Raw genomic sequence first — 24,093 nt, 5'->3', positions numbered from 1 at the left:
AAGGATGTGGGGAAGGAGAGCCCTGGCTGCCACTGAAGTGGATTTTTTAAGGCTTCTGATGCTGTGTCACATTCTACAATCTCGAGAGAGCTTTAAAACATGATGTAGGTGGGATGTTGGGTGGGGGCAAAGCCCATTGGGTATCTTTACTCAGAGAGTTATCTGTGGTTCACTGCTGAAAGGAAGAGTCATGATGAGTGAATTTCAGGGACATCTGTCCTGAGACCGGTTTTGTTCAACTCTTCCATCAACAATTCGGATGGAGGAGAACACGTGCATGCTGTATCTGCAGACTGGAAGTGTCCAGTGACAGCCTGTAGAATAAGCAGGAGCCTGCTAGAATTTGCCTGCTTGGGCAGGAGCACCAGAGACACAGCTAGGGAAGTGCTGAGGGGCTGAGCACCAGATCTCAGCTGTACCAGGAAGGCAAGTAGCATCCAGAAGGCGCAAGATCCCTCCTAGGGCTCACTGCTGCCAATTTGATCACTTTGTTATTTGTTTTTGACCATTGTGATGTCTGCAAATTTTATGGGTTTTTTTTGTTTTTGTTTTTGTTTTTTTCCCCAGGATGCATTTGTTATTTGGTGCCATTGTACAAAGCACTCTCAGCTCAGAGTTGGCGTATGGCTGCTGCTGGGTCTGGGCATGTGTGGTGCTTCACTCTGACTGCACCAGAGGTGATTCTGGCTGTGCTGTATTCCCACCTGCACTCAAGTCAGTGTGGTGGTGAGGGGGGGTGCTGAAAGTACAGGAAGGGGCAGCTGTGGGAAGGACCCTGTGCCTTGATGAGGCATTGGAGAGAGTTGTGGCAGCACCTAGCTGTGGCTATCAGTGGGGATTAGGTACAGCTGGGGTCAGAGTCAGCTGAGGAGAGGGAATGAGAGGGGCTGGACTTATGCTCCTTCTTCTGGGAGGAGAGGCAGGGCAGGCAAAGGAGTCAGTGTGGAAGTACAGTACGTGTGCATGGTGGGGAGGCTTCAGGGTGGAGGGACAGAAGTAACCTCAGCATCACTGGCATCTAGCAGCAAGGTAAGAGTTCAGACTTGTTTTGGATGTGCTATGTGCTTTAGATGTCGATGCTCAATCTTTGCACGCACATTGCAGGTGGAGTTGTTCTTCCAGCAGTAGCTGCTTTGGTAGAGGGATTCCTCAATTTGGGTTAGCTCAGAGCAAAGCGTAATTTAGCTATAGCATTGTTGGACTGAGATCAGTGATGGCTTTCAGCATCTGCTCACCAATACCTTCAGCAGCAGCTGCTCTCTGTGCAGCAGGCTATGGTAAAGATGATGTGGTTTATATGCTGCACAAAAAGGGCTATGCTCTTTGTCTCTTAGCAAGGATCCCTTCTAACAGAGTTTGCTTCCTCTGTTTGTGCTGGCAACATTGCAGAAACCTGGTTTGTCCCGGTTTTGCCTGTCCCATTCATGTGGAGTGGTTTGTCTTGCTGACGTATCAGGGTTGTGCTTGTCTCTGAAGTGCGTGCCCCATGTGGAAAGAGACTGCACTGAGTGGGGACGTCCCACTACCCGCTGCTTACGTAGCTTTCTTGAGTTCTTGGGGAACCCTACTGTGTCCCTCTGCATTGGCAGAAGCTACAGGTCCTGCTGTGCATGCACCTCCCAGGAGAGCAGCTCTGTTTTACAGCCTTCCTGAAAGAAACAGCGCAGGGCCAGGGGGGTGGGCAGGTATCTGCAGCCCCTACTGGAGGTGTTTTTTGGAGCCAGGAGTGCTGCAGGAACTCAGAGGCACTTGCCCACACAGCGTGATGGGGAAATCTCAACACAGAGTGCTCAGCCTGCGTCTACCCCAGGCTTGGACTCAATGTTGGTGCTTGCTTTTTGAATCTTCAGACACTGGGTCATACTCTCAAAAACCAGGCAGGCAGGAGCCTTAGAGAGACTGTGCCAACTTTTATTTTATTTCCTTTTTTTGAAATGGGATTTGAGGAAGGGATGGAGATGTGCAAGGGGGGAGCTGATTGTTGCAGAAGGGGATGCATTGGATGTATACTGGTGAAGGTATTCCTGTCTGACTGGAAATGAGTGGAGCAGTGAAGCATGGCAGGCAGCACACCATCTTGGTGGACATGCTTGCTTTATGGGGTTTTTGTTTTTAAGGTCTACTTCACAGGTTACTTCCTGTACAAAATGGTGTATTTTAACATATAGGTCTATATATGTGTATGTATATATATATAGGTATATATGCATGCACATATCTTATATCCTTATGACTCTCAGTTCCTCAAGGCTTCAAATCTGAAAGGCCATGCCTATAGATGTGCTCTCATAGGATGCCGATCAGCCAAGACAATGACTGGCTGCCTAATAAGCAGATGGGTGAGATATTCTGCACCAACCTTTGTGTTTGTGGGGGGAGAAGGATGGGGTTGGCCAAGCACTGGAGAGCAGCCTCGTGTCACCCCGTCCCTGCAGCCCACTGTGGTGGCACCCAGCTGTGCTGGGGAAGGGGGTTTAGATGGGCCAGGCCAAAATATGCTGAGCTCAGCTTCCCACAAGCTAGGCATGCTGCCTGCTGGGCTCCTGCTTCCCCATGGGGCTTCCAGCAGACTGTTTTGGTTTCCTTACCAACAGGGAGGGTAAGTATTTGGTGGCCAGGAAGGGAGGGAGACTGGGAGGGGAAAGACAGTCAAAATTCACCATACAATAGTTAGACAAATCTTCGTAGAGGTCCATCTGCCTGCTGCTGTGAGCTCTCGCTCTCTCATGCTCTTTTACTCTCTCTCACTTCCACTCTCACTCTGCAGGATGTACGCTGTTGTAGGGCTAAAGGTCTCCTTGTGTCAGCCTAAGGTCAAGTCCCCAGTCAGCAGAGAGCAGCACTTCATACAGGCCTGTCCACGGCATATTGGCAAGGGCTCAGATTGGAAGCTGCCGTCTGCACCGCCGGGTAAGTGAAGTTGGCGTGCTGCTTGGCCTTCAGCCTCAGACTTGCCAGGCTGGAGTTGCACGTGTCCCTGTACATGTAGGGGCTGGCTGTGGAGGCGTAAGGACAGGTGCTGGATGAGACGGCGGAGTTGAGGCTTGGGCTGTTCAGGTTGTTGATGTTTCCCAGGTTGTTGAGGCTGGAGGCCGGGACGCCAGTCACTGCAGAAGGGACCATGGACGAAGGCATGGTCATCGAGGCGATGGAGCTGGGTGGGGAGAACATGGGCTGGGAGGAGAGGGGGCTGACGTTCATGGAGTTGAAGAATGGGAAGCTCTTGGCCGAGAGTGGGCTGGTGGTGAGCCCTTTGGTGGCCCAGTTGTTGTAGGAATAGCTAGAATACATGTCATCATAGGGCTGCATCAGTCCGTTGAACTGGGCTCCAAAGCTGTTCTTGCAGAGCTCGGCCTGCTGGTTCCTCTCCCGTTTCCTCCACTTAGCCCTGCGGTTTTTGAACCAGACCTGTAGGAGAGGAGAGAGGTGGAGAGTCACTCTGGGCTGTCCCTTGGCATCTTTACCCAGCACGAGTGGGTGCAGTGCTGGGTCTGTACCTGGGGATGCTGGGCAAGGCATCCCTTGTTGCAGTGAGGTGTCTGGGCTTCAGGATCATCTCCTGGGGAGTCACTACCTTGATCAAAATCCAAGCAAGATGCAAAGAGTGCACAGAATAACACTAGGTGTTTCAGGCCATCTAAAGATGGTGCCCACACTGTTGTGTGGATGCTGATGCTAGACAGTGCTGGTCCTGTACAAGCAGCATGTTCAGGAACTACCTCAGGAAGCCTCTTTTGTCTCTGCTATAGCTTTGACTTGTGGACCCTGGGCACTGCAGCTGCACTGTGTTCGACTGGCGTTAACTGGTGGAGGAGATCAAGGAGTGACCAAGAGCCTGGCCCAGCTTTGGTTCCAGCTTGCTCCAAAGGGCAGAAACCTGTGTCTGTGCCCTGATAGAGGCTAACAGACAGCTTCTGTTGCTGCCTGCCTTCTGTGTGTTGCCTGACCTACTGTGTTTAAATGCCCTTCTTGGGAGGGAAAGGAAGGAAAGCTGAGACTGTATTTCCAACTGTGCACAGCTCAGGAGCAGGGGTTGGGAACAAAGTGTTCAGGGATGCAGCTGGAGCCTGCTTAGTTGAGGAGACAACCTTTTTTGCTTTGATATCAGCTCAGGGAACGCTAGAATTCTGTCTTCTAACAGGAAAATCTGTTAGTGTTGGAGGGACTCAAACAATATAACTTCCCAGAGCATGGAAGCTGCTGGAAGGCTATTCATGGTGCTGCTAACTCATAATTCTAGCAGCAGAGAGAAGCTCTCATTCCAGCTGGAGCCCTGCCACGCTGTGCCTGTGACAGCACAGCAGTTGGGGAGCCCCAGAGGGTGCCCTCTTGTAAGGCTGGGGATGATGGCACCACCAGGAAGGGATCTGGTGGGCCAGGACAGCTGGCTGGGGAGGCTCAGTGAGGCAGAGCATGGGCTCTGGATACCCTTGTATCCCAATCTTGTGCTTGGGGAGGAAGGTGTAGCCAGTGAGTGAATGTGGCTATATCAGACCTCGGTTGGAGTTATTTGTGAGGTTCTTTCAAGGTGGGGAAATGTTCCAGTGCCCCTTATTTGGGGACAACTTGGTGGCTTGCATGACAGCTGGTTTCCTGCCCCGTAGGGGTGTGCATACCCGCACTCGTGCCTCCGTCAGGTTGGTCCAGACCGCAATCTCCTCCCTGGTGCTCATGTCGGGATAGCGGTTCCTCTGGAACGTGGCTTCCAGCTCCTGGAGCTGCTGGCTGGTGAAGTGAGTCCTCTGCCTCCGCTGCTTCTTCTTGAGTGAGCCGTCCTCAGGGTTGGAGTCGTCTGTCTGGTTCTGCTGGGACTTCTCAGTATCTGTATGCAAAACAAAGATGGGAGAGGTCCCCTGAGTTAATGTGGGGGCTTGGCTGTGTTTGGGGAGCCCCTCACAGCCTGCCCTCATATGAGTGTTGCCTGGATGGGCACAGCCACCCAGGCAGCCCTTGGGTTTCCTCTGTCACCCTGAGGATGGGTGGTGGTGGCAGAACTTTCCCAGGCCAGCTATTTCCTACTGTGCTGAAATCTTTCTGCTTAAGGGTCCCTTTAGAAAAAATTCAAAAAGAAATTGTCATTCATAATGTAACTAAAGATCAAATAGCGCTTTTGGGGAGAAGTGCTTGGGGAAAGGCACACTTCCAGTGATGGCAAGTTGAAGCTCTTAAATTAACTAAACCCAAGGAAAACAGACTTTTTTTTTCCCCTTTCCCCCTGTCCATCCTGATATTTTCTTACCTAGGAACACTTAATTTTAAAAAGTAGGAAAAGGCCTCCCTTAAATTATTCCAGCATCTGCTGTCTTCTCACCCCTGGTCTTCCCACTTGGAGTTCCCCATCTAAGCGACTGAGTCTTTCTTTTGCTGCTCCTCTGGTGAATGTCCTGAAACTATTGGTGTTTGTGTGGATGTGCATCCTCAAAGTGCAGCTCAGCCTCCGCCATTGCCAAGTGTGGAACTCAGTGTGCCTGCCTGTGCTGAGCTGGGATGGAGGTGAGCAGCTCGGCCACGCCAAGTGCCTCCCTGTGCCACAGCACGCACCCTGCAAGCAAATGTTCTCTGTGTTCAGATGTCACAGCTGAGCCTCTCGGCAGTGAATGGAGGACAGTGAGTGGAGGAAAACAGCAGCTGATGTCTTAGAAAAAGTTCTACCAGGAGCCAAGAGAGGTTGCCATAGAAGAGAATTCTTCCAGGGAAAATGAATCACTACGAATGTTTGCCACTACTTTATTCTGAACGAGAAGCAGGGTGAGATACTTCCAACTGAGAACTTGGTTTTCAGCAGGGAGGGGAGGTGCTCTTTTTCCAGTTGGAAATATCAGCAAAATCAAATTGAGATTATTGTGAACAATGGCAGAACTATTGTGTTTGGGAGAAGAATCTTTTTAAAAATCCTGGCACTGCTCTGCTTGTTTTAGATGAAAAGGACTTTTTGTTTGGTTGTGGTTTTCTAAGTGGAAGCTGGCTTAAAAGGCTTTAAAGTCCAGAAAAAAAATCCTAACATGGAAGTTATCCTGTACAACCTCTGAAAATGCAGAAGGGCAAGGAAACAGGAGCCTGGAATACACCCAGGTGAGAAGAAAGGGATCATCAGCTACAATGCATGTGCCTTTCAAAAATAAGTTCCATAGAAACCAAATAGAAGAGGGGAGCCCTAAGAGGAAGACTGAAAAGCAGCTGATCACTCAGTCTGTTAGCTCAGAAACCTCTCCTGTGGCTTCTGCAAAAGCCCTGCTTCCCTGTGCCTGCCTTCCTCTGAGGGAGCTGTAGGGCTCCCACGGTGCATGTGTCAGTGAGGCACCACCCCTTGTGGGGTAAAGCACATGTTGGACACACGTTGCAAACACTGAAGCAATGCGGAGTTCTTGTATGCTCTCCATTCTTTGCCTGCAGGTCTGTAGCAGGCTTAATGCTTGTGTTGGATATACAGGAACTCCAGGTACATTGTAATGCAAGCTGGCTGGGAAGGCATGATCTCCTGTTCCTATTGCCAGTGTGCAGCAGGCTTTCCAGCTAGGCTGGATCAGAATGAGGAATTTCAAAGCACGCTCTTGAAATAGAAGAAGGCATAGAACTGAAAAGTGGATCTGTAGGGGCTGGCTATAGTCTCATGGTGCTCTACTCACTACCATGAGCATCCTCATATGGGAGTACCTTCCAGCAGGACTGCTGGAAGCTCTTGGCATTTTAGTTTTATTTTGAATAGGAATTATTGCCAAAGGGATAGGTCTGATTTCTCTAGCTCAACGCTCTAAGCCAGAGTTGGAAGAGGAAGACTCCTTCATTGCTCATCTCCAAAACACATAAGGCAGTGATGGCACCATGTTTGAGTTAGTTATTGGGAATAGCTCGGCACAGATGAAGGGACAACATTTGGATTGTTTGCTCATCCGCTAAGTCTTGGTTAATTAAAAGCCTGATGCATGCATGGGGTGTGTTCCCCCAGGAGCCCTTATCCGTGAGTTTCCAAAGAGGCTGCTACCAAATAGGAGCTGTGCCCAAAACAGGAGTTCCTGCAGAGAGCTGCCCCTCTTCCCACAAGGAGAAATTATACCCAAAGCAAGCAACAACAGTAAAACCACTGGCTAATGAGCTGTGTCTTGGTGGAAGAGCTAAGCACCTTATATTCATCTCCTCCTTGCCCCCTAGGTCTGGGCTTTCTCTAAATCTTGTCAAGGAAGCCCAGGCAGCTGTAGTAAAACTGCCTCTGAGTCTGGAAAAACGTCTGAAACTATGCCTCCCTCTTGGTGTCCCTTCTGGTTCTGCACTTGCTGCCTTTGGCTTTTCCTCAACATTGCTCATTGTTGTCTTTGTTTCTGCCGCTTCTCCAGGTAGGGGAAAGTGTACTGTAAAGAGAGCAGAGCGTGGGTGTGCTGTGGTGGGGACCCTGTGAGAAGGAAGGTCCCTGTGGGCTGCCCTGGGTCCCTACTGAGGAGCTGGCTGTGGAATACATCTCTCCTTGCTCTCCTGCCTGATGAGATCCAATAGGAGGGGCTGTTGCAAACACTCAGCACCATCAGAGGATGAGGAGGACTTTGGAGAGCTAAGACAGACCGGGTTTCTACCCCATTCCTCAGCACCCCTTGCTCTGCAGATGAAAGAAGCGGAGCCCAGGGTAAGTAAGGCTGCCTGGTGAGAGTGCAGGAGGCAGCAGCTCCTGTGTATAGGTAATGCCAGCATGTAGCTGCCTCCCTCAGATGCTTTATTTCCAGCCTGTTTAATACAGTGAGGAGTGACCTGGCATTTATTGTTGACCTAAAATAGGCTATGAAATACATCCCGTGCACATTCACCCACTCAATGAAACTCCTGCAGTCATAGCTGAAATTAGCAGTTCACGCCTAATGGAAAAAAAAGTCTGCTCCCTAGTTGGCAGTTTTGTGTGGGGAGCAGGGCTCGACTGGGAAGCCACTTGAATGGAGATGCGCTGTGTGTCCCAGCAGCTGATGAGGAGCCGCCAACCTTGGGGATGTGCCCAACTAAGGTACGTGTGCAGCAGGGAATTCAGTGGCTGGGTTCTCTGACCAATAGTTATTCTGGTGCAGCACCCTTCGTGGTGCTCGCTCCAGGGAATTTTAATCTGCATCATTACACTGATTAGCTTCTGCAAGCGGGTGAGCCCAGAGGCTTTACACAGGGAGCAGCAGGCTGTCCCCAGCCCTCGGCTCCCCTTGCACAGGGAGCTTTGCATTGTCTCCCTTTGGCTGCACCTGAGAAGTTCAGCCTGGAGCTAACCCAAAGCATGGAAAGTTTCCATCTGAGCAGGTGGGCAGCTCCTGCTGCACAGCAATGCTTGTCCCACATCTCCCCCTGCTCTCTTTCTGCCCTGCACCTTGGATGCTGCCCACTGGGAGCGTGGGACCTTGCACTCACCACTGTGGTCCTGCCCCTTGCAGCTGTGCTCGTGCTGGGGGGTGCCAGAATCCGAGAGGGACAGGGCTGGGCTGCGAGCCTCCGCATCTGCCAGCAGGTTGAAATCCATGGGGCAGGAATAGGAGGTGGCAAAGGAGGAACCTGAAAAAGAAGCACAGGGTGATTAGGGAGTTGGATCTGCGCTCATGACCTCTTCTCGTCCACATGAAAAGGGACTGGCCAGCCTCTAAGGAGAGGCCTAGGGAAAGCCGAGGATCCCCGTGTGATCCTTGGACTCCTTCTGGGTTTCCTGGCTGGAAAATGGAGATGCCAGGTTTTCTGCTGAGCTCCCCTATAAATCAAAGATGATCTAGTAACACTTCTATTTGCAGCCTTCAGAGAAAGAGCCTCCAATTTATAGGTGACATTCAGACCAAAATAGCAACGCCGGAGCATGCTGTGTAACGGAGATCTGAGGAAGTGGTCCTGGACCAGCCAAGGGCTGTTAGCACCTACCCCAGACATCCCGCTCTCCCAGCCTCCCTCTGCAGCTTCCTCAGGCCTTCCTTTACCTCCGAGCAAGTTGCTCAGACACAGGCAGTGCCCAGGGCCCTGAGGCTCTCCTGATACCCTGGGCACAAAACTGTGCCCAGGGTATCAGATGCAGAAAACTGTGTGGCACCAGGAGGAAGGCATGCCAAACTGCGCAGAGGCTGCCACGAGCTCTGTCACTGCAAGTGGAATACTTTTGGGTAAATGAGGACCTCTGGAGCCTGAGTTAACACGGGAGTCGCATTACGTGCCCTTGGGTGCCTGGGGACAAGCATTGGCACCTCTCAGCCAAAGGCTCCCCAGTGCTATCTGTGCCCATGAGCTGACCTGACAGCATCCCAGTTGGGAGTTGCCCCCAGCTCCCACTGCTGTGGCTTCTTGACTGCCCTTTTTCGTCATTCTTTGTCCCCGGGTCAGTTATCCTATCCTGTGCTGCTCTCTGTGGTACAGCACTGGGGGCTCACAGAGGCAGGCGGGAAGTGTTGGGTGCCAGCAGTCCAGCCCTGCCACCTGGGCAAGTGAGCTGGCCCTGTAGGCCCTGAAGTCCAGCTCATGATGCTGCTGCATGTGGCACTATGGTCTGGTTAATGTGCTGGTTTGATGGCTTCTGAAGGCCTGGAGAAGAGCAGCTGGGTGCAGTGCCTGCATTTTCCAACACCCCTCCAGTCCCTGGCCCTGCAGCAGCTCCTGCTGACGTGTCACAGCTGTTGACACAGCATGGCTGCAGGTGCGTGCTGCTGGGACCGGGCACTTGGGATTCTCAAACAAGGACATGGGCAGTGGTGGAGACCGAATGGCTGGTGGAGGGCTGCACGGCCCCTTGAGTCCACGCGTGCCAGGACCAAACTGAGCGAAGGTCGCATTTCAGCTGGGCTGTGTGAGCGCTTAAACATGTAAACAAGAGATTAATAACAGAGCTGTCGCACCTCCTTTGGAGCTGGATGACAGTGACTAAGAATGTATTTTCAGAGCTGTCTAAAGCCTCCTGTCATTCTGAGCAGGGCTGCTGCTGGGACCTCAGCAAGGCCAGATCATACCTGTGAAGTTCTCCCAGGCTGCGATGAGGCTGGAAGCTGGTGCTTCACCCTGCTGGTGTCTGCTGCAAGTGAGAGCCTCGGTGCTTTCCCCCCTGCTCCCTGGAGCTCTCCCATCCCACCACTCCCAAACCTCAGTGCTGGCTCTGACACACCCTGAGAGCAGCATCTCTGTAGAACCCAGTGCCAGTTTTTCCAGAGCTCTGCCTCCTGCAAGCGTTTTGGCCTGGGTTGTGGAGCAGCAGCTCCGTGCTCACCACTTTCCCCAGCCTTTGGTGACCTTTGCTGGTTGCAGACCATGTACCCACAGCCCTGTTGCTTTCTGCCCTACGCACACAGCGTGATGTGATGTGATGGGGCTGTGTTTTCTTTAATACCTTTGCAGAGAGTAGGGGGAGTCCATCTGCTGCTGATATTGCCATGGCTTTTAGCATTGCTCTTGGAATTATGCAGAAACGCACAGTGAATTAATTCCCTGGATTAAGTCTTGATTAAGATGTGTGTCACTTTGCTGTCTCAGAATTTATTAAGAGCCCTTCTTGAGGCGGCGGCAGATGGAATTTCTGCCCAATGTTTGTAGATGATAATTTCCCCTCTTCTACAGCCATTTGCATATGATTGCATCTGTCAAGCACAATTTCCTCTTTTTGAGGGCTTGACTCCGCACTGGACCAGATTTAAGGAGGAATTCAGCCTTTTGCCTCGCTTTATGTGCAGGACAGAATCCTCCGTGCAGTGTCCTGTGTGCCTGAAGTGTTGTGCTTGTCTTGCACAGGTTTCATCTGTGCAAACTGGAGCTATGAAGCCAGGAGAGGAGCATCTCACAGCTGGCTGTATGGAAGTGTAAATGACAACATGAGACACCAGGCTTGGGGTAAGCCAGCCCCAGTATTTAGGACTAGGCACAATGTGGCCTGCTGCAGGGATGTGCTGTGGAATCAGGCTAACACTGGCTCTAAAGATGGCCTACGCTCAGGTTGAAACTAGTGCTTCTGACTTAAGAGCAAGTTTGCTCTTTGAACTGAGCTTAAAACTAGGAGAGCTTCAGAGAGGGAATGTGTGTGATTGCATACCCGCTGCATGCACTCTATGTGGTAGCACCAAACAGGGCCCTCTCATCTTGATATGGGTACAGCAAACGGAAGGGACAAGGATCTGCTCAGTGTGGCCATGGAGGGTTGCTGTGGGCAGAGCCCCACACCCATGCTCACCAGGGCCAGCACCTCTGCCAGCATAAAGGCTATAGGTATTACCCCAGAGTATACAGCTCTGTTGGATTTAATTAAAGGAGCTTTCTTTCCATACTGGATAGATCCCTCTATAGGCAGAGACATTAAGAAAGTTGATCCTAAACCTTTCTGGCACTTCTACCAAATTGTATGTCTGCTCTCAGGGAGCTGCTGGAATCGGCACCTCAGAAGTGTTCTTCGATAGCATTGGATTTACTGACTCCATCTGTGCCTTCATCTTTCTCACTTTATGAACCATTCTGTTAGGGGTGCCTTTTGCACGTGTTCCATGGAGCCAGACTTGCTCAGAGATTTCAGTTTTGTAAAATAACCCATGACTCCAGCCTGCACTGTGGCTCCTTCCATTTCTGCACTTCCTTGCTCCTGCGATACAGGCTCCCAGTTCACACTGAGTAGGCACTTCCTTTGAGCTGCCAGCCCATGCATCCTCTCTGCTGGAGGGAAGCAGCAGCAGCGGGCACAAGGGGCAGTGATGCTGGCATATTCACTTAGCCTGAAGGATCAAATGGGGTCTTTGTCACCTCCTCTCCTGGATCTCAGTAACAAGTGGCTCCATCGTCCAGGAGCAGAGACTCCTTCACCTGTGTTTTTTTGTTTGTGAGGTGTTTTTTTTTTTTTTTTTTTTTTTTTTTTTTTGAGGAGGAGTGGAAAGGAACCATCTAGGCTGACTGCAAGCTAAGTGAGGCTAATTACAGTGGTGCCTTGGGTGCTGCCTACCCAAGAGGGAGGCCCGGGGTCTGGCAGGAGTGCTTCACCCACGTCCCCACATGTGCTTGCAGAGCCAAGGCCCCAGTAGGTCTGTCTGCAGGAGAGGCTGTTTGTGTGGGTGCAGTGCTTCAGCAAGAGCCTAGTGCCTGGGCTGTCAGCATCTCCCTCTGCCTCTTGGTTATTTGCACACGTTGTCAGGAAATTGAACTGCCTGTCCGTACTTGGGTCCAGAAAGGCTGAACTGCAGTGGGGCAGCCCCTGCCTCTGTTCCATACCAGAGGGAAAGATGCTGGGGCTGCCCTGTCCTTTCCCAACCCACGTGCTCATGCAGGGACAGTGCTATGCTAGTGCTGCAGGTCAGGGTCTCCGGTGCCAGAGAGCACCTGGCACAGGAATCATGCACTGAACTGAGAGCTGATGTGCTGCCTTTGAGGGCTCCTTCCTGCAGCTAGAGAGCAAGGATGGAATGTGAGACAAGAGTAAATCTTCTCTTTCTTGAGACCACAGGGAGACTGGGGTCATCTGCTGCTAAACCTCACAGTGTAACTTTACATCTCTAATCTTAATGGAATTGCAGCAGGAACCAGGCAAGACCGTTTATCACTGGAAGATAAACAGCAGAAGCAAAACGGTTGCCCAGTGTGCAGCCCCATTATGGACAGGGGAGCAGCATGCCTGCCTCCTGGGCTGCCTGAGGAGTGCTTCCAGGTGCACAGAGCTCACTGATGGATCACTGACTGCTGGTGAGTGCTGAGTCACTGCTTATAATTTCTCTATTTGTTCCTTGCAGTGTGGTGCTAGTCCCTGAGCTTTGGTGTGGGGCATTTTCATAGCAGCGTGTACTTCTTTGAAGCCTGAAATATTTTTTCTCTCTATTTCATCAGCAGGATTTGCCAGGTGCCCCCGAGGTTCTCAGTGCCTCATTGCTTGGAGCATGTTATTTGAGCTGCAAGAGCATTGTGAGCAGTGCATGCTACGCTGTCATGTGTCCCATGTGGGCTGGCTGTGAGGGCTGCTGCTTCGCACCCATTCTCTCTCTTCATTACTGGAGAAGTTTCTGATAACTCAGACCAGGCAGGGAGAAGATGGGGAGATGCACAACTCGGTATGTGATATAGGTAACGCTGTTTGGGATGCTATTCCTTGTTGCAGAAATGATGTTAAAAAGCCTGTTTGAACTGGGAGAGGCAACGAAGTGAAATTCCTTTAAGTGCTTCCAGATCATCAGATAAGAGGTGCTAGGGAAACGTACAGCCTTGCTGGACACTGCCTGATGTGCCCTGTGGGGCTGGGGTCAGCCCACAAGGTGAGCGTGAGCCTCTAGCTGCAGCAGAGAACAGTCTAATGGTTGTTCTGGGTGGAAGAGGGTTAATAATGCATTGGTCTCATGCAGGACTGTCACAGTAGGAGCATCCCAAGGAGTGACAGCTCTGTACCCACGTCTGCAGGAAAAGAAAGAAAGAAAAAAAAAAAATGCCCATGAAGGATATGTCCTACTTGGCTGCACCATGGATTAACAGTGAGCCATGTGGTGGAATAGTTCTCCCTGGTGCTCCCACTCCATCAGGTCTGTGTGTGGCATGGCAGCACTGGGGGGGGTGTCCTGGGAACCAGGCAGTGCCTTTGCTCAGCTCGTGCCAAAGCAGTATGGCCAGGCACCCTAGCAGAGCTGCCTTAGTCTACCTCTGTGGCTCTGAAATGGCACCCAAGGGCAGGAGATACCAGTCACAGTGCAGGGGGAAACTGCCTGCCTGCTTTCCTACAAAGTTGGTTTTTCTGCACTCCTCGCACTCTTGCAGGAGCTGCAGCACAGGGCTGTGTCCAGCTGCCTTCCTGGGTGCAGCACCTTGACTCCATCAGTCAGGGCTGTGCTTGTCCCTCTGACAGGCTCTGTAGTTACATTAGTAAAGCTGCACTTTTGTTACAGCTCCATTTGTTTGTTAGGCATCTGGAACAAAACAAATCAACGGAGGCTCCGTTTTGCCATAACAAATCGCAGTTGCACAAAGTTGCTGGCAACTTCAAGCTTTGGAGCACAGGAGTGCTGGGAGCTGCGCGCACTCAAAGGGTGCAGAGAAATGAATTGCTTCAGTCAGGGCAGAAAGAGGCTGATTTAGGGGAGAAATTTGGCAGTGAGCATCTTGCAGCCGACACAGAGCAGGGAGGGGGCTCTGCTCACAGGTCCCTGTGCACATGGCACTTTTGCCCACGTGTGCAGGAGCAGAGCAGCTGTGGCGACCAAGCCTGGCAGCAGCGTGCCTACATGCTCGCTGCTCAGCGTGTGTGCAGGTAGGATGGCTGCGGCAATTAAAGGGAGGTGGTCCAGTGCCTTTTGGTATCTGTGTGGCTGTAAAGTTGGCCCATCAGGGGAGGGTGGGCCGGGAGACAGCCAGAGCGATGCGGTTCCGGCTGCCTCAGAGCTTTGTATGCAGATGGAGGGCAACAGATGACTCAGCCGCTACTGAGGATGTCAGTAGCTCTCACAATTAGTAAACAAGCTGAAGAAAGCCCCTAATCAGGCGGGCTGAAGGTCGGGAGGCCCGGCCATGCCGCCAGCACGTCGCACCCTGCATGCGGCTCCGACCTTAGTGCTCTGTGAAGCCGTCAGTCAGTGCTTCTGCCATAAATCCTGCCTGCAGAAGTTTGACTCGGCCATAAACAGAACTTGCCTAAAACAGCAGCTAGAGAGAATCTTTTTTGGGTGCCACAGCTGGGCTGCTGCTGTAGGACAGCTGTGCAGAGCTGGGGCTGGCGGTGGAGTGATGGCAGAGCCTGAATGGCTGCAAGGGATGCAAGTCCCATTGCCTGGCTCCACTGTTGTCTGAATGCAGCAAGGGCGGAGCTCAGGGTGCAGCATCCTGAGGAAGCACAGAAAGGATGTGCGGAGCTGCTAGCCCTGTTTGGGAAGGCACTTGGCAGCTGCTGGAGCTCCCACTGCCACCTCCCCTCAACCCCCCCCCCCCACACACACACACCTTTATGGCCCTTGCACCATGCCCTGAAGGTCAGCTGTTTACCCAGACATCGAGGGGATAATCAGCTCTCCCCACTGCAAACACGGCCGGCCCCAGCCCCGCAGCCTTGTGCAAGCAGGATCGGGCTTAGGGCTCCACAGCAAACTGCTATGTGTCCGTGAATCTGTAGGCACAAAGACGAGAGAAGCAGCGAAACTCGGCTCTGAATGTCAGGGTCCTGAGATGCACTGCGCTGCCTGGGGACCGTGTGCAAAGACTGTGTTTTTTGTTCGTTAGCTTTTTTCTTAATCCTTAGTTTTTTCCATCTGTTCCATGCCGCATCCCACACAGAGCCCTGGGAGGTAGGCATTTGGGTGGGTAAGGAAGAAAGCTGCAGATCCGTCATTACTCATTCAGCCCAGCCCGCGGGCAATCCCATCAAAGCAGTGTAGAGCAAAGGGCCGAGGCAGGGGGAGGCGGGCGCTCTGCGAGCGGCTAGGGTCGCAGCCCCCCGCTGCAGGGACACCTCGGCACCTCGAGATCCGCCGGCAGCCCGCACCGGGTAACGCGCTGAGCACCGCCATAGCTGAGCTCCGGCGCCCGCTGCCAGAACGATGCTGTGAAACGCTTCCAACGGGACGCACGGTCGTGCACTGCTCCGTACTTCGCCTGTGGGATTGCTCCCCGGTTAGCTATGGAGCTGCACCAGCACGGCGCTTACAGCTCAACGAATATCACTCACATCCACGAGTATTCTTTAAACACCCTGGTACACCTCGTCCTCAAGACTGCCTGACTTTCATTTTACGGGAAAAAAAAAAAAAAAAAAAAAAATAATGCATTTGCTTTAAAAAAAATAACCTTGCAATAAATGCGCATCCACCAATAATAATAATAAAATAAAAAAAAAATCCTGCAGAACTGGAAGTTTTGGATATTGTGGCACCAAAAATAAAACTGATGGAACAAAAAGGGAATTTCATGTGGTTTTCATTGTCAAGTCTAAGCTCAGAAACAAACAGGAAATAAAAAATGGCTAAAACAAAAGGGATTTCTTCTAAAGCGTGTTCAAATCCAAGTGGGGAGCTGGTTTATTTGGGAGGCATTTTCTGTTTATTTGTTTTTCAGAAAGGCAAGTAAATAAAAACGTCCACACACAGACAGGTCAGCATGATTTATGGCTGAACTCTCATGCATCTCTTTGTATGGTTATTGTCGGCATCTCCCAAAAATTGGCCTCACAGAATTGGTACTGGGAGAAGAGGCTGAGGGTTCCCAGCCCTGATGGTGGTGCTTTTGGTTCCTCTTTGTGCTGTCTGCAGGCAGTGCCGCTGGAGCTGAGCCCTCCAGCCCGACCCTTCCCGAGGTTCTGCTAGCAGCAAATTATGGCATTTAAATAAAGGGGGCTGCGGGAGGAGGGCTGTGAGAAACAGCCGAGTACATGCTCCGTCCTGGGGACACTAACAAGTCTGGGGCTGTTGGCTTCTGGGATGGTGGAAGTTGTTGGACGGGGTTTGCAAACAGGTGGCTCATTCACAGAAGCTTGGATGGTAATTTCTGAAGGGTTAATTGGACAAATGCAGTTCTGCTCCAGCTGAAGTCACAAGTAGCTGCAGCACCTCAACGCCTTTCTGAATACCTTGAAAGGTTGAAGAATCAGATGTACAAAATCAATAGTAGCTCCTGCCCTTTAACTCTGGTTCCCCTGCTCTTGTGCATGGATAAAAAGGGTGTAAGTGCCTATTTTCTGGTGGAGTCGTGCTTTGGGAGATAGTGCAGAGCATCGTAGCGAGGTGGTGTTGCTGGCTCAAGGCTGCAGGGTGCTCAGCACAGCCAGAGCTCGGTTTCTCCTCTGTGACACCGGGCCACGTCTCCTTTTTCTAGCGCACTTGGGACTGTCCACAAAGACCACAGGAGTTGGTGGCACAGCCAATCTCAATCAGTGCAGAGCCAGCCCCTGCTGCAGCACAACCTGACCCACTGCACCTCCATCAGCAGCCTCAGGGCTGCCTTAAATGTCCCATGCAAGCCAGGAGCTAATAACCAGCTTCATTCAATTCCCAGTCACATTATTATCCAATCTGCCAGAGGCATTAATATTCAGAGGTGAGCCAGGCGGAGGGCAGGGGTGCCGGCACACAAAGGGAGGACAGCAGGCACAGTGCAGCCAACAAATCCTCTCTCTCCTGCTGCCTGCATCCCAGCTCTGCGCTGCCGGAGGATTTTCCCCAGCCCCAGCTGTGGTGCCAGGCAGCGCAGATGGAAGGCAAGCCATGGGTAGCCCAGCACTGTGCCCCAGCCCAAAGCCAGGTTCCGGAGCTGGCACAGTTCAATGCCTTTGCACCCCAGCACTGCACAGCAAGTGGGGGGACCTTCTCCCAACGGCCAGGCCCTAAGCAAACCACAGCCTCCTGTGTTCAGGCAGCCAGCAGCGCCACAGCTCCTGCTCCCGGTTCCGTGGTCTTGCCCCATTGTAGGACACATGGCGCAAGGCCACCAGCCATCCCTACAGGGACTTAATTCCCAGCCCAGGACCTCCCCTGTCCCCAGAGCTGGGGCACATGTGCCAGGTCACGAGACAGAGCTCATGTCCCCAGCACATCTCATCTTCCTTTCGGTGCACTCTCCCTGATCGGATTTCTGGTTCTTTTTTTGTTTGTTTTTTTGTTTCTTTTTTGTTGTTGTTGTTTTTTTCTTCTTTTTTTCTTTTTTTCTTTTTTTTTTTCTTTTTGGCAGTCTCCAAAGTTAGCCTTACCTCTTAATCTCATGGTTTTGGTAGCATCTGACAGACAGAAAAGATATTGCTTTTTTGCTGACCTTCCTATAAGGTGCACAAGCGAATTTGTTGCATAGTTTTCACATCTATTATTTGCCAGAATTTCACATCTATTATTTGCCAGAATTAAGCCCTTTCAGAAAGGCAACAGATATTAAGTGAGGCTTGCAGACATTTCTCTGCCAACGCAGAGCTGCAAGTTGTCAAAGCAGTGCCCGGGACAGTACACATTTCAGTTACCAGGATATAGCTGTGTTTCACGAAGACTAGCCCTCGTGCAATGCTGGCAGCAGAGCGAAAACACTGCCCCTGCCCTGAGCCCTCACACAACGCCTGATACCCGGCACAGTGCGACCATCTGGTAACGAAAACCGCCTCCTGCCCCGTTTCTGCAACTATCAGTGAGGTCCGGCAGCAGCTCCATGCCCTGCCAGTCCCTCCGGAGTCAGCAGCAGCTCTTTGTCCCCGCAGGAAGGCAGCTTACACAAACGTCCGTCCCTCCGAGGGAGCAGGGGGCTCATGAAAGACCTCGCTGCCATCGCCAATGGTGCGGCAGGACACGATCAAGGGTGACGCTCTTGAGAGATACCTTCCCGAGCTGCTGCTTTTAGCATCTCCCTAAACCGCAGCGAGGACGAAGCCATTTCACACCGCATCCCGCAGGCCGGGTGCAGAGAGCGGCAGGGGAGCGCCGGGTTGCCCTCTTTGCTTCCCGCACCACCAGCTCATACCAGTTCCCCCCGCAGCCCGCCGGGCGGCAGTGAGCCGGGGCCGCGGCACCGAGCCCAGCAGCGCTGCCGGGGGGGCCGCCCGTCCCGTCCCGCTCAGCTGTCCCGCGGCGGGGGCGCGGGGCCGACAGGTGTGCCCCGCTCGGCAGCACCGTGCCGGGCCCCGCCACCCCCCCGAGCCCGCTCCGGCAGCTGCAGCGCGGGGCCGCTCCCAGAGCCGCCGCCAGCCGGGGCCGAGCCGCCTCGTAGCCCGCTGCGAGCAAAGAGACGGAGCCCCCGCCCCGGGCTCGCTCTCGTTGAGAGCAGAGCAGCCGCGCTCCGTCGGGCGCCGCTCCGCTCTCTGCCGCCGGCGGTAACGGCTTCCCCGGGCCGCGCTCATCGCCGGAGCCCGTGCCAGAACCCGGAGCCCGACAGCAGCTCTGCTTCGAGCCTCCCAGCGCTGCCCAGTTCCATTCCTTCCCTCGCAGCTGCCGACGGAGCCGCCGCCGAGGGTCGGCGCTTCCCTCGCTCCTTCCCCCTCAACCCGGCCGGCTCCGCTACTCTCGGCGGGTACCCGCAGTCACGGGCCGGCTCGCCCTCACCCCGGAGTTGCAGGGAGGTCGGCTCTGCTGTAAACAGGCGCCAGCCCGTTACATAAATATCATTTATCCAACTGTCCGAAAGCCGTCGTGCTGCTGCGCTTTTCCCAGGCGCTGTCTCCCCGCGTCCTGCTGCCCCGGACCCTGCAGACAGCTGAGCCGCAGCCCGCAGCGCCGTTATTTACAGCGAGCCCCGGCTAATTTAAACAGCTCCGGCCCCGCTCGCCCCAGTGGAAAATGCCTAAGTTTAGCAACTGCCAGGGGCTCCGGGAGCGCTTGCCGGGAGGGGCCCGAGCAGCCCAACGGGACGGCAGGACCTGCAGCACCGCGGCCCCGAGTAGGGCAGGGGTCGGGCCCCGCTCCTCCCGCTGTCCCCCGGCTCCCGCCCCAGGCACGGCGCTGCGGTCCCGAGCGCAACGCCCCGAGGATGCTCCCGCCCCGCGCCAGCTCTGGACACAGCCGGGCGGGCACCGAGGGCGCCCCAGGAAGAGCGGCGGACCACCCCATTCCCGGGAGGTGTCTGACGGAGTGGCACTTACAGCAGCTCCAGATGCGGGCTCGGCTCGGCGGCCTTAATCCTGCGAACGGGGTGACGCCGCTGCCCCTGCCCCGCTACCCGGGCCGCTCCGCAGCTGTCAGAAAGTAAATCCCCGCGACTCCCTGGCACGCTGCGCCTCGCTACCGGCCTGCGGCTCACGGGGAGGGCGGAGGGCGCCGGCCGACTGCCGCCCATTCACCCGGCCCATTCACTTTATGGCGGCGGCCGGCGCCCCCCGCCAGCTGCACCGGGCGCCCCGCTCCCGCCCGCCCCATTCCAGCTGCGCGCCCGCCGCCGCCCGCCCCGTCCAGCACCGCCCGCCCCGAGCCCGCCCCGCTTCCACACCGACCAATCTCCACGCGGATCGTCTGCATCCCGCCGCTCGCCGGCTCCCCTATTCGCGAAGGCGGGCGCTAGATCACGCCTTCTCCGCGGTGGCCGCGCCTCCGCCCCGCCGCACGGCTTTCGCCGCCGTGACCGCACCGCGGAAGGGGAGCGGGGGTCCGGGCGCGGCGCTGTCGGCGGGCACGGCTCTGCGGCCCGGAGGGGCTGTCCGCCGCGTCCGGACCCACAGCCGACTGCTGGGCGCGCAGCCCCGCACGGCGCGGCGGCAGCTGTCGGGAATGCTGATTGCGCGTTAGTTACCGCCCGCCCCGTCCCAGCTCTCGTTGCACCGGCAGCTCTTCGGCTTCCCCTTGGAGGCCCCGCCGCGGGGTGCTGTGCCTCCGCCGCCGGGCATGGAGGGAGAAATGCGCGGTTCTGCGGCCGGGTTTCCTCCCTCGGGTCGCTTCGGTGCTGACCCGTGTGCCGGCTTACGGTGCTAAAGGTCAGCCTGGAGCTCTTCCACAGACGTGTTTTAGAGATTAGGAAATAATGTGACAATAGGAGTGGATTTTAACCTGTGACTTATGAGATGTACCGAGGGAGCCTGCTAAACGCATCGTGTGGCACATAGATATGAAGGGGAAGAGAAATGCACACGGAGAACTCCAGGACATGAAGAGGGGTTAAGAAGACACGGCACTGTGGATTGTTGTTCAGAAACACACTAACATGGCAGTGCCGGGGGTGTGGGAAAGCCTGAGAGAAGCTGTCAGTGTTGAGATACTCATGAGAAATTACCACATTTATTAATAGTAGTAACCTGAGGTTCCCACTTGCCTCACTGCTTTATGCAGTAAGGGACTGCAAACCAGACCACGTCTTTTCCCACCTCTGATTTTAACCTCCCCGAGGAGCAGGCACAGCACAGCAGCACTGGCACTCCCCAGGACAGTCCGTCTCTCTCACTACATGCCTAAGGGAAGCAGAAAACCCAGCTCATGGTCTGCAGCAATAAAGGGAAGTATGTGAATCGCCTCTCAAACCTCCAAGCCTTCCACCGTGAGTAGTCTGCAACAAATACAGACAGTACTTATGCTCTAAAGTAATGATGAAACAAAAGTATTTTTAGCTATTTCCTTTGGGCAACTGGAAATAAGAACCAGCATTCCATCTCAGCCTTGTTCCCTGCGGAGTGTAGCACGAAGACAATATGGGAACAGGAAGGCTTTCTCTGGGACAGCCTCCTGCAGCCGTCCTCTTGCAGAAACCATCTCTCTGGGAGAGAGGGCTCTCCATTTGCGATGAAATGTAGCAGCAGCTCTTGTGGTTGGTTCTGAGCATTCTGAGGCTGCAGTTCATATTGTCTCACCAGCTGGAGGATTCACTGCTGGAGAAGAGACCAAGGACTTCACCTGAGCTCAGGAAACAGATGTTACTACTTCATATTAATTAGGAAGTAAGGGGAAAAAAAAAAGAAGTAAACGCAAACTAAACTGAGACTGAACTGTCAGAAAGATGGGACATGCAGAAGAAGGGAATCACAAAGCAGGTTAGGCATACTTCTCTTTTTACCGTCTGGGAGGAGTGTGTTCTCAGAGGAAACCCTGTCTCTGTTACAGGCAGATCCAGTCCCGCAGCTGCCTGGTTTCACTGCTCTCAGAGTGTGCTGCAATTGGCTTTGCTGGTCATGGTTTCCACCTTCCTGTCTTAACTAACCTTTTAGCCATGTTGGGTTCATGTCATCAAACTCCTTGGAGATCAGTAGTGACGCTGTGATTTGGCCTCCTGAGCCAAGAGGCAGAGGGTGGTTTGATGCCTTTGTGGTAGTCAGGGCTCCCACTGCAGTGTGCTTGTCCAGCTGGCATTTGCCAAGTGCTGTGGGCTTCATGCCCAGGTGTATCACGTAGCTGTAGCCTCGCCAAGAGGTGACAAAGATATGACTAACTGAGGTTAGGTTGCTCCTGCCAAAAGGCATGGCTGCTTGTGGCCAAGCAGAGAACATGGAAAACGCTGGGAGTTTCACGTCACTGGGAAGTGCTGCTAAGACATGGGCTATGTAGAACAGCCGGGAGGATGTTTCAGCTCAAGGAGGCTGCTCTGCAGCTTCAGTGCTGTGTTCTGTATGATTGCCAGAGAAGGGTTTGATTGTTCTTGAGTGTCTCAGTTCAGCTCTGCTGCTCCAGCTGAAGGTCCTGGCCCGAGAGCAGATTGTACCAGATGCAGAACATCAGTTTCCATTTGGAGAGCCTTCAGCTGGCTGTGGGCTGGTCCCTACCTGAGCTTGCTCTGGAAAGGGGCAGCTGGTGGGAATGACTGTGATATTTGTTTTGGATTCTCATCTCTGAGGACAGCATCTGCAAGCAGTCCCTAGCCATAGTGACTGCTTCTGCCTTCTGAGTCAAACCCCTTCCTGCCCAGACTGCAGGAATCTGAGGGATTTGCACGTTTTGCTGTTCTGATCTTGAGTTCGACTGTCCTGTGCTGTGTGTAAGAACCAGTGACTTGGGAATAAAGCACTGTGGGCCTTTCCCATCTCTTGATCCTTTGCCTGCACTCCCTCAGTGCAGGGGTGGTGCTGCACTACTCAAGGGCTGGATGACACAGTGCTTGGTGTGTGCGAGTGAACTTGCTGCTCCCATACAGCGTGGGGTTGTGCTGTATTGTTTTCTCTCCAGACAATGCAGTACTGGATCGTGAGTAAAAATGCAAAGCACACTGCAATGTTTGCTCTTTATTAATGCACTAAGATGCATTTGGGTGAAACAGAAGGCTCCTGGCTGGCTTGGTTTCAAGCTCCGTGACAAGCTTCTGTAAACACTTTGCAGCTCTCTGGGCAGGGGCAGAAGGTACAGAGAGGCTGCAGCCCCTTCACTGGCAGGGGAGGTAGGCTTAGCTGGGAGGGGGTCTGGCCTGTGCCACAGACAGCCCCTTTGTTGAGAGGGGAGCTGCTGAGCAAGTGATTGGATCCTGGGAACTTCCCAATGGCTGGTGGGCGGTACAGGGTGCTTCAGCTGCTGCTGCTGCAGGGCAGGAGGAAAGGAGAGTGCATTTGCAGAGAGTAGAATGCCTCTTTGCTTGCTGCCGTGATAGCTTTTGCAGTCTCTCTGCAGCGGGTATCTGACCACCTGTTTTTTGGCTGAGGAACTTGAGCTAAAAGCTGCCAGCTATGAGACACTACCTCTGTTGCCAGAATCATGCAGCTTCTTGTTCCACTTTTGAGGAACGTATGTGGCCACTTACTGCAATTACAGCTTAACCTTCCAGCTCTGAACTCTGCCTATCATCAGGTAAATAACAGCTGGAGCAAATATCTTTACCCTCGACTGACAGAGTTGGGAGATAAGTGCAGTCTCAGCCTCAGATACTCTGATTCTTGACCATACAGTACTTGGGTAGCTTTTTCTGCAGGCCAAGAAGGATGGGGTGGTCATCCCCAGAGCATCCCTGCCAACACGGGGCCATGCTCTCAGGAGGGAGGTGATGGTGTCAGGCTATCTGTGAGGGTGGAGATAGGGCCAACCTCATGGCTGGTTTAGGCTGGCCAGGGATGGTTCTTGTTGCACATTTAGGTCTGAAGCACTTTGCTCCTTTAGCCAAAGCGCAGCAGATGAAGCTGTAGCTGTGACAGCCAATGAACACGGCTTGGCCCTTCTCCTCTCTTCCACTGCTTTCCTACACGTACAGCGTTAAGGTTTGGGGGTAGGCTGGTGGGTGCCCTGACCAGTCCAATATCTGATACACCAGCCTCCACGCTGACCTGCCAACGCTTTAAAACTGTAAGCTACCTGCAGGGGACCACAGGGAGCGGAGGGCGCAGCGAGGCAAGGCGGGAGGCGGAGGCCCGCACTACCCCGGGCACGACGCGGAGGGAGGCCCGGCCCACAATGCCCTGCGCGGGCAGCCCCGCCTCCCGGCTTCCCGTCAACCGCCCTTGCTGCTCCTAATAGGTTTGGACACGCCCCTCAGCGGCACGGCTCCCTCGCGATTGGCCAGCGGCCCTGCTAGTTTTACCTTCTCTGCCACCATTGGTTCTCTTTGGCTTGTCACTGGATATCCCGCCTCCGCCAGCATCAACCCGTGATTCTATTGGGCAGCCCAACCATCCGGCCGCTACGCCGCGCGGGGGTTGGCTCCGCCGGCTGTCCGTCGGCGCAGTAACCAGGCAGCGGGTTGGGGTGCGCCCGTTTCCACGTCAGTGCGAGCGGAGCCGAGCCGGTTCCGTTTCCCTACGGCCGCGAGGACCCCGTGCGCGGTCGCCTCGCCCGTCGCCGCCGGGAGGAAGGGGCGGGCGGACGGTGG

The 24,093-nt window shown here is 53.9% G+C and overlaps 1 protein-coding gene across 1 annotated transcript; it reads right to left on the bottom strand.

Annotated features, from left to right (window-relative positions):
• Nucleotides 1-1,910: 1,910 nt before the first annotated feature.
• Nucleotides 1,911-19,515, bottom strand: PITX3 (paired like homeodomain 3). Its single transcript, XM_042817774.1, has 4 exons — nt 19,472-19,515; nt 8,374-8,514; nt 4,617-4,822; nt 1,911-3,408 (listed from the first exon to the last, which is right to left on the bottom strand). The coding sequence occupies exons 2-4, from the start codon at nt 8,480-8,482 to the stop codon at nt 2,845-2,847; spliced, it is 879 nt and encodes a 292-aa protein (XP_042673708.1). The 5' UTR covers nt 8,483-8,514; nt 19,472-19,515; the 3' UTR covers nt 1,911-2,844.
• Nucleotides 19,516-24,093: the final 4,578 nt, after the last annotated feature.

The sequence above is a fragment of the Centrocercus urophasianus genome, unplaced genomic scaffold (genome assembly GCF_019232065.1).
Source record: "Centrocercus urophasianus isolate 14NV4802_14NV808 unplaced genomic scaffold, USGS_Curo_1.0 seq_17, whole genome shotgun sequence".
Lineage (NCBI taxonomy): Eukaryota > Metazoa > Chordata > Aves > Galliformes > Phasianidae > Centrocercus > Centrocercus urophasianus.
Note: the sequence above shows the minus strand (reverse complement) of the source record. Positions and strands in the feature narration are given on the sequence as shown.

What these genes read in the sequence shown, in the direction of transcription:
- PITX3 (XM_042817774.1), bottom strand. Translation starts at nt 8,482, where the DNA reads ATGGATTTCAACCTGCTGGCAGATGCGGAGGCTCGCAGCCCAGCCCTG. An exon ending in CAAGGGGCAGGACCACAGTG is followed by an intron (nt 4,823 to 8,373) that starts GTGAGTGCAAGG and finishes TTTTGCATACAG; the next exon opens with ATACTGAGAAGTCCCAGCAG. An exon ending in TGACGGAGGCACGAGTGCGG is followed by an intron (nt 3,409 to 4,616) that starts GTATGCACACCC and finishes CCTCTCCTACAG; the next exon opens with GTCTGGTTCAAAAACCGCAG.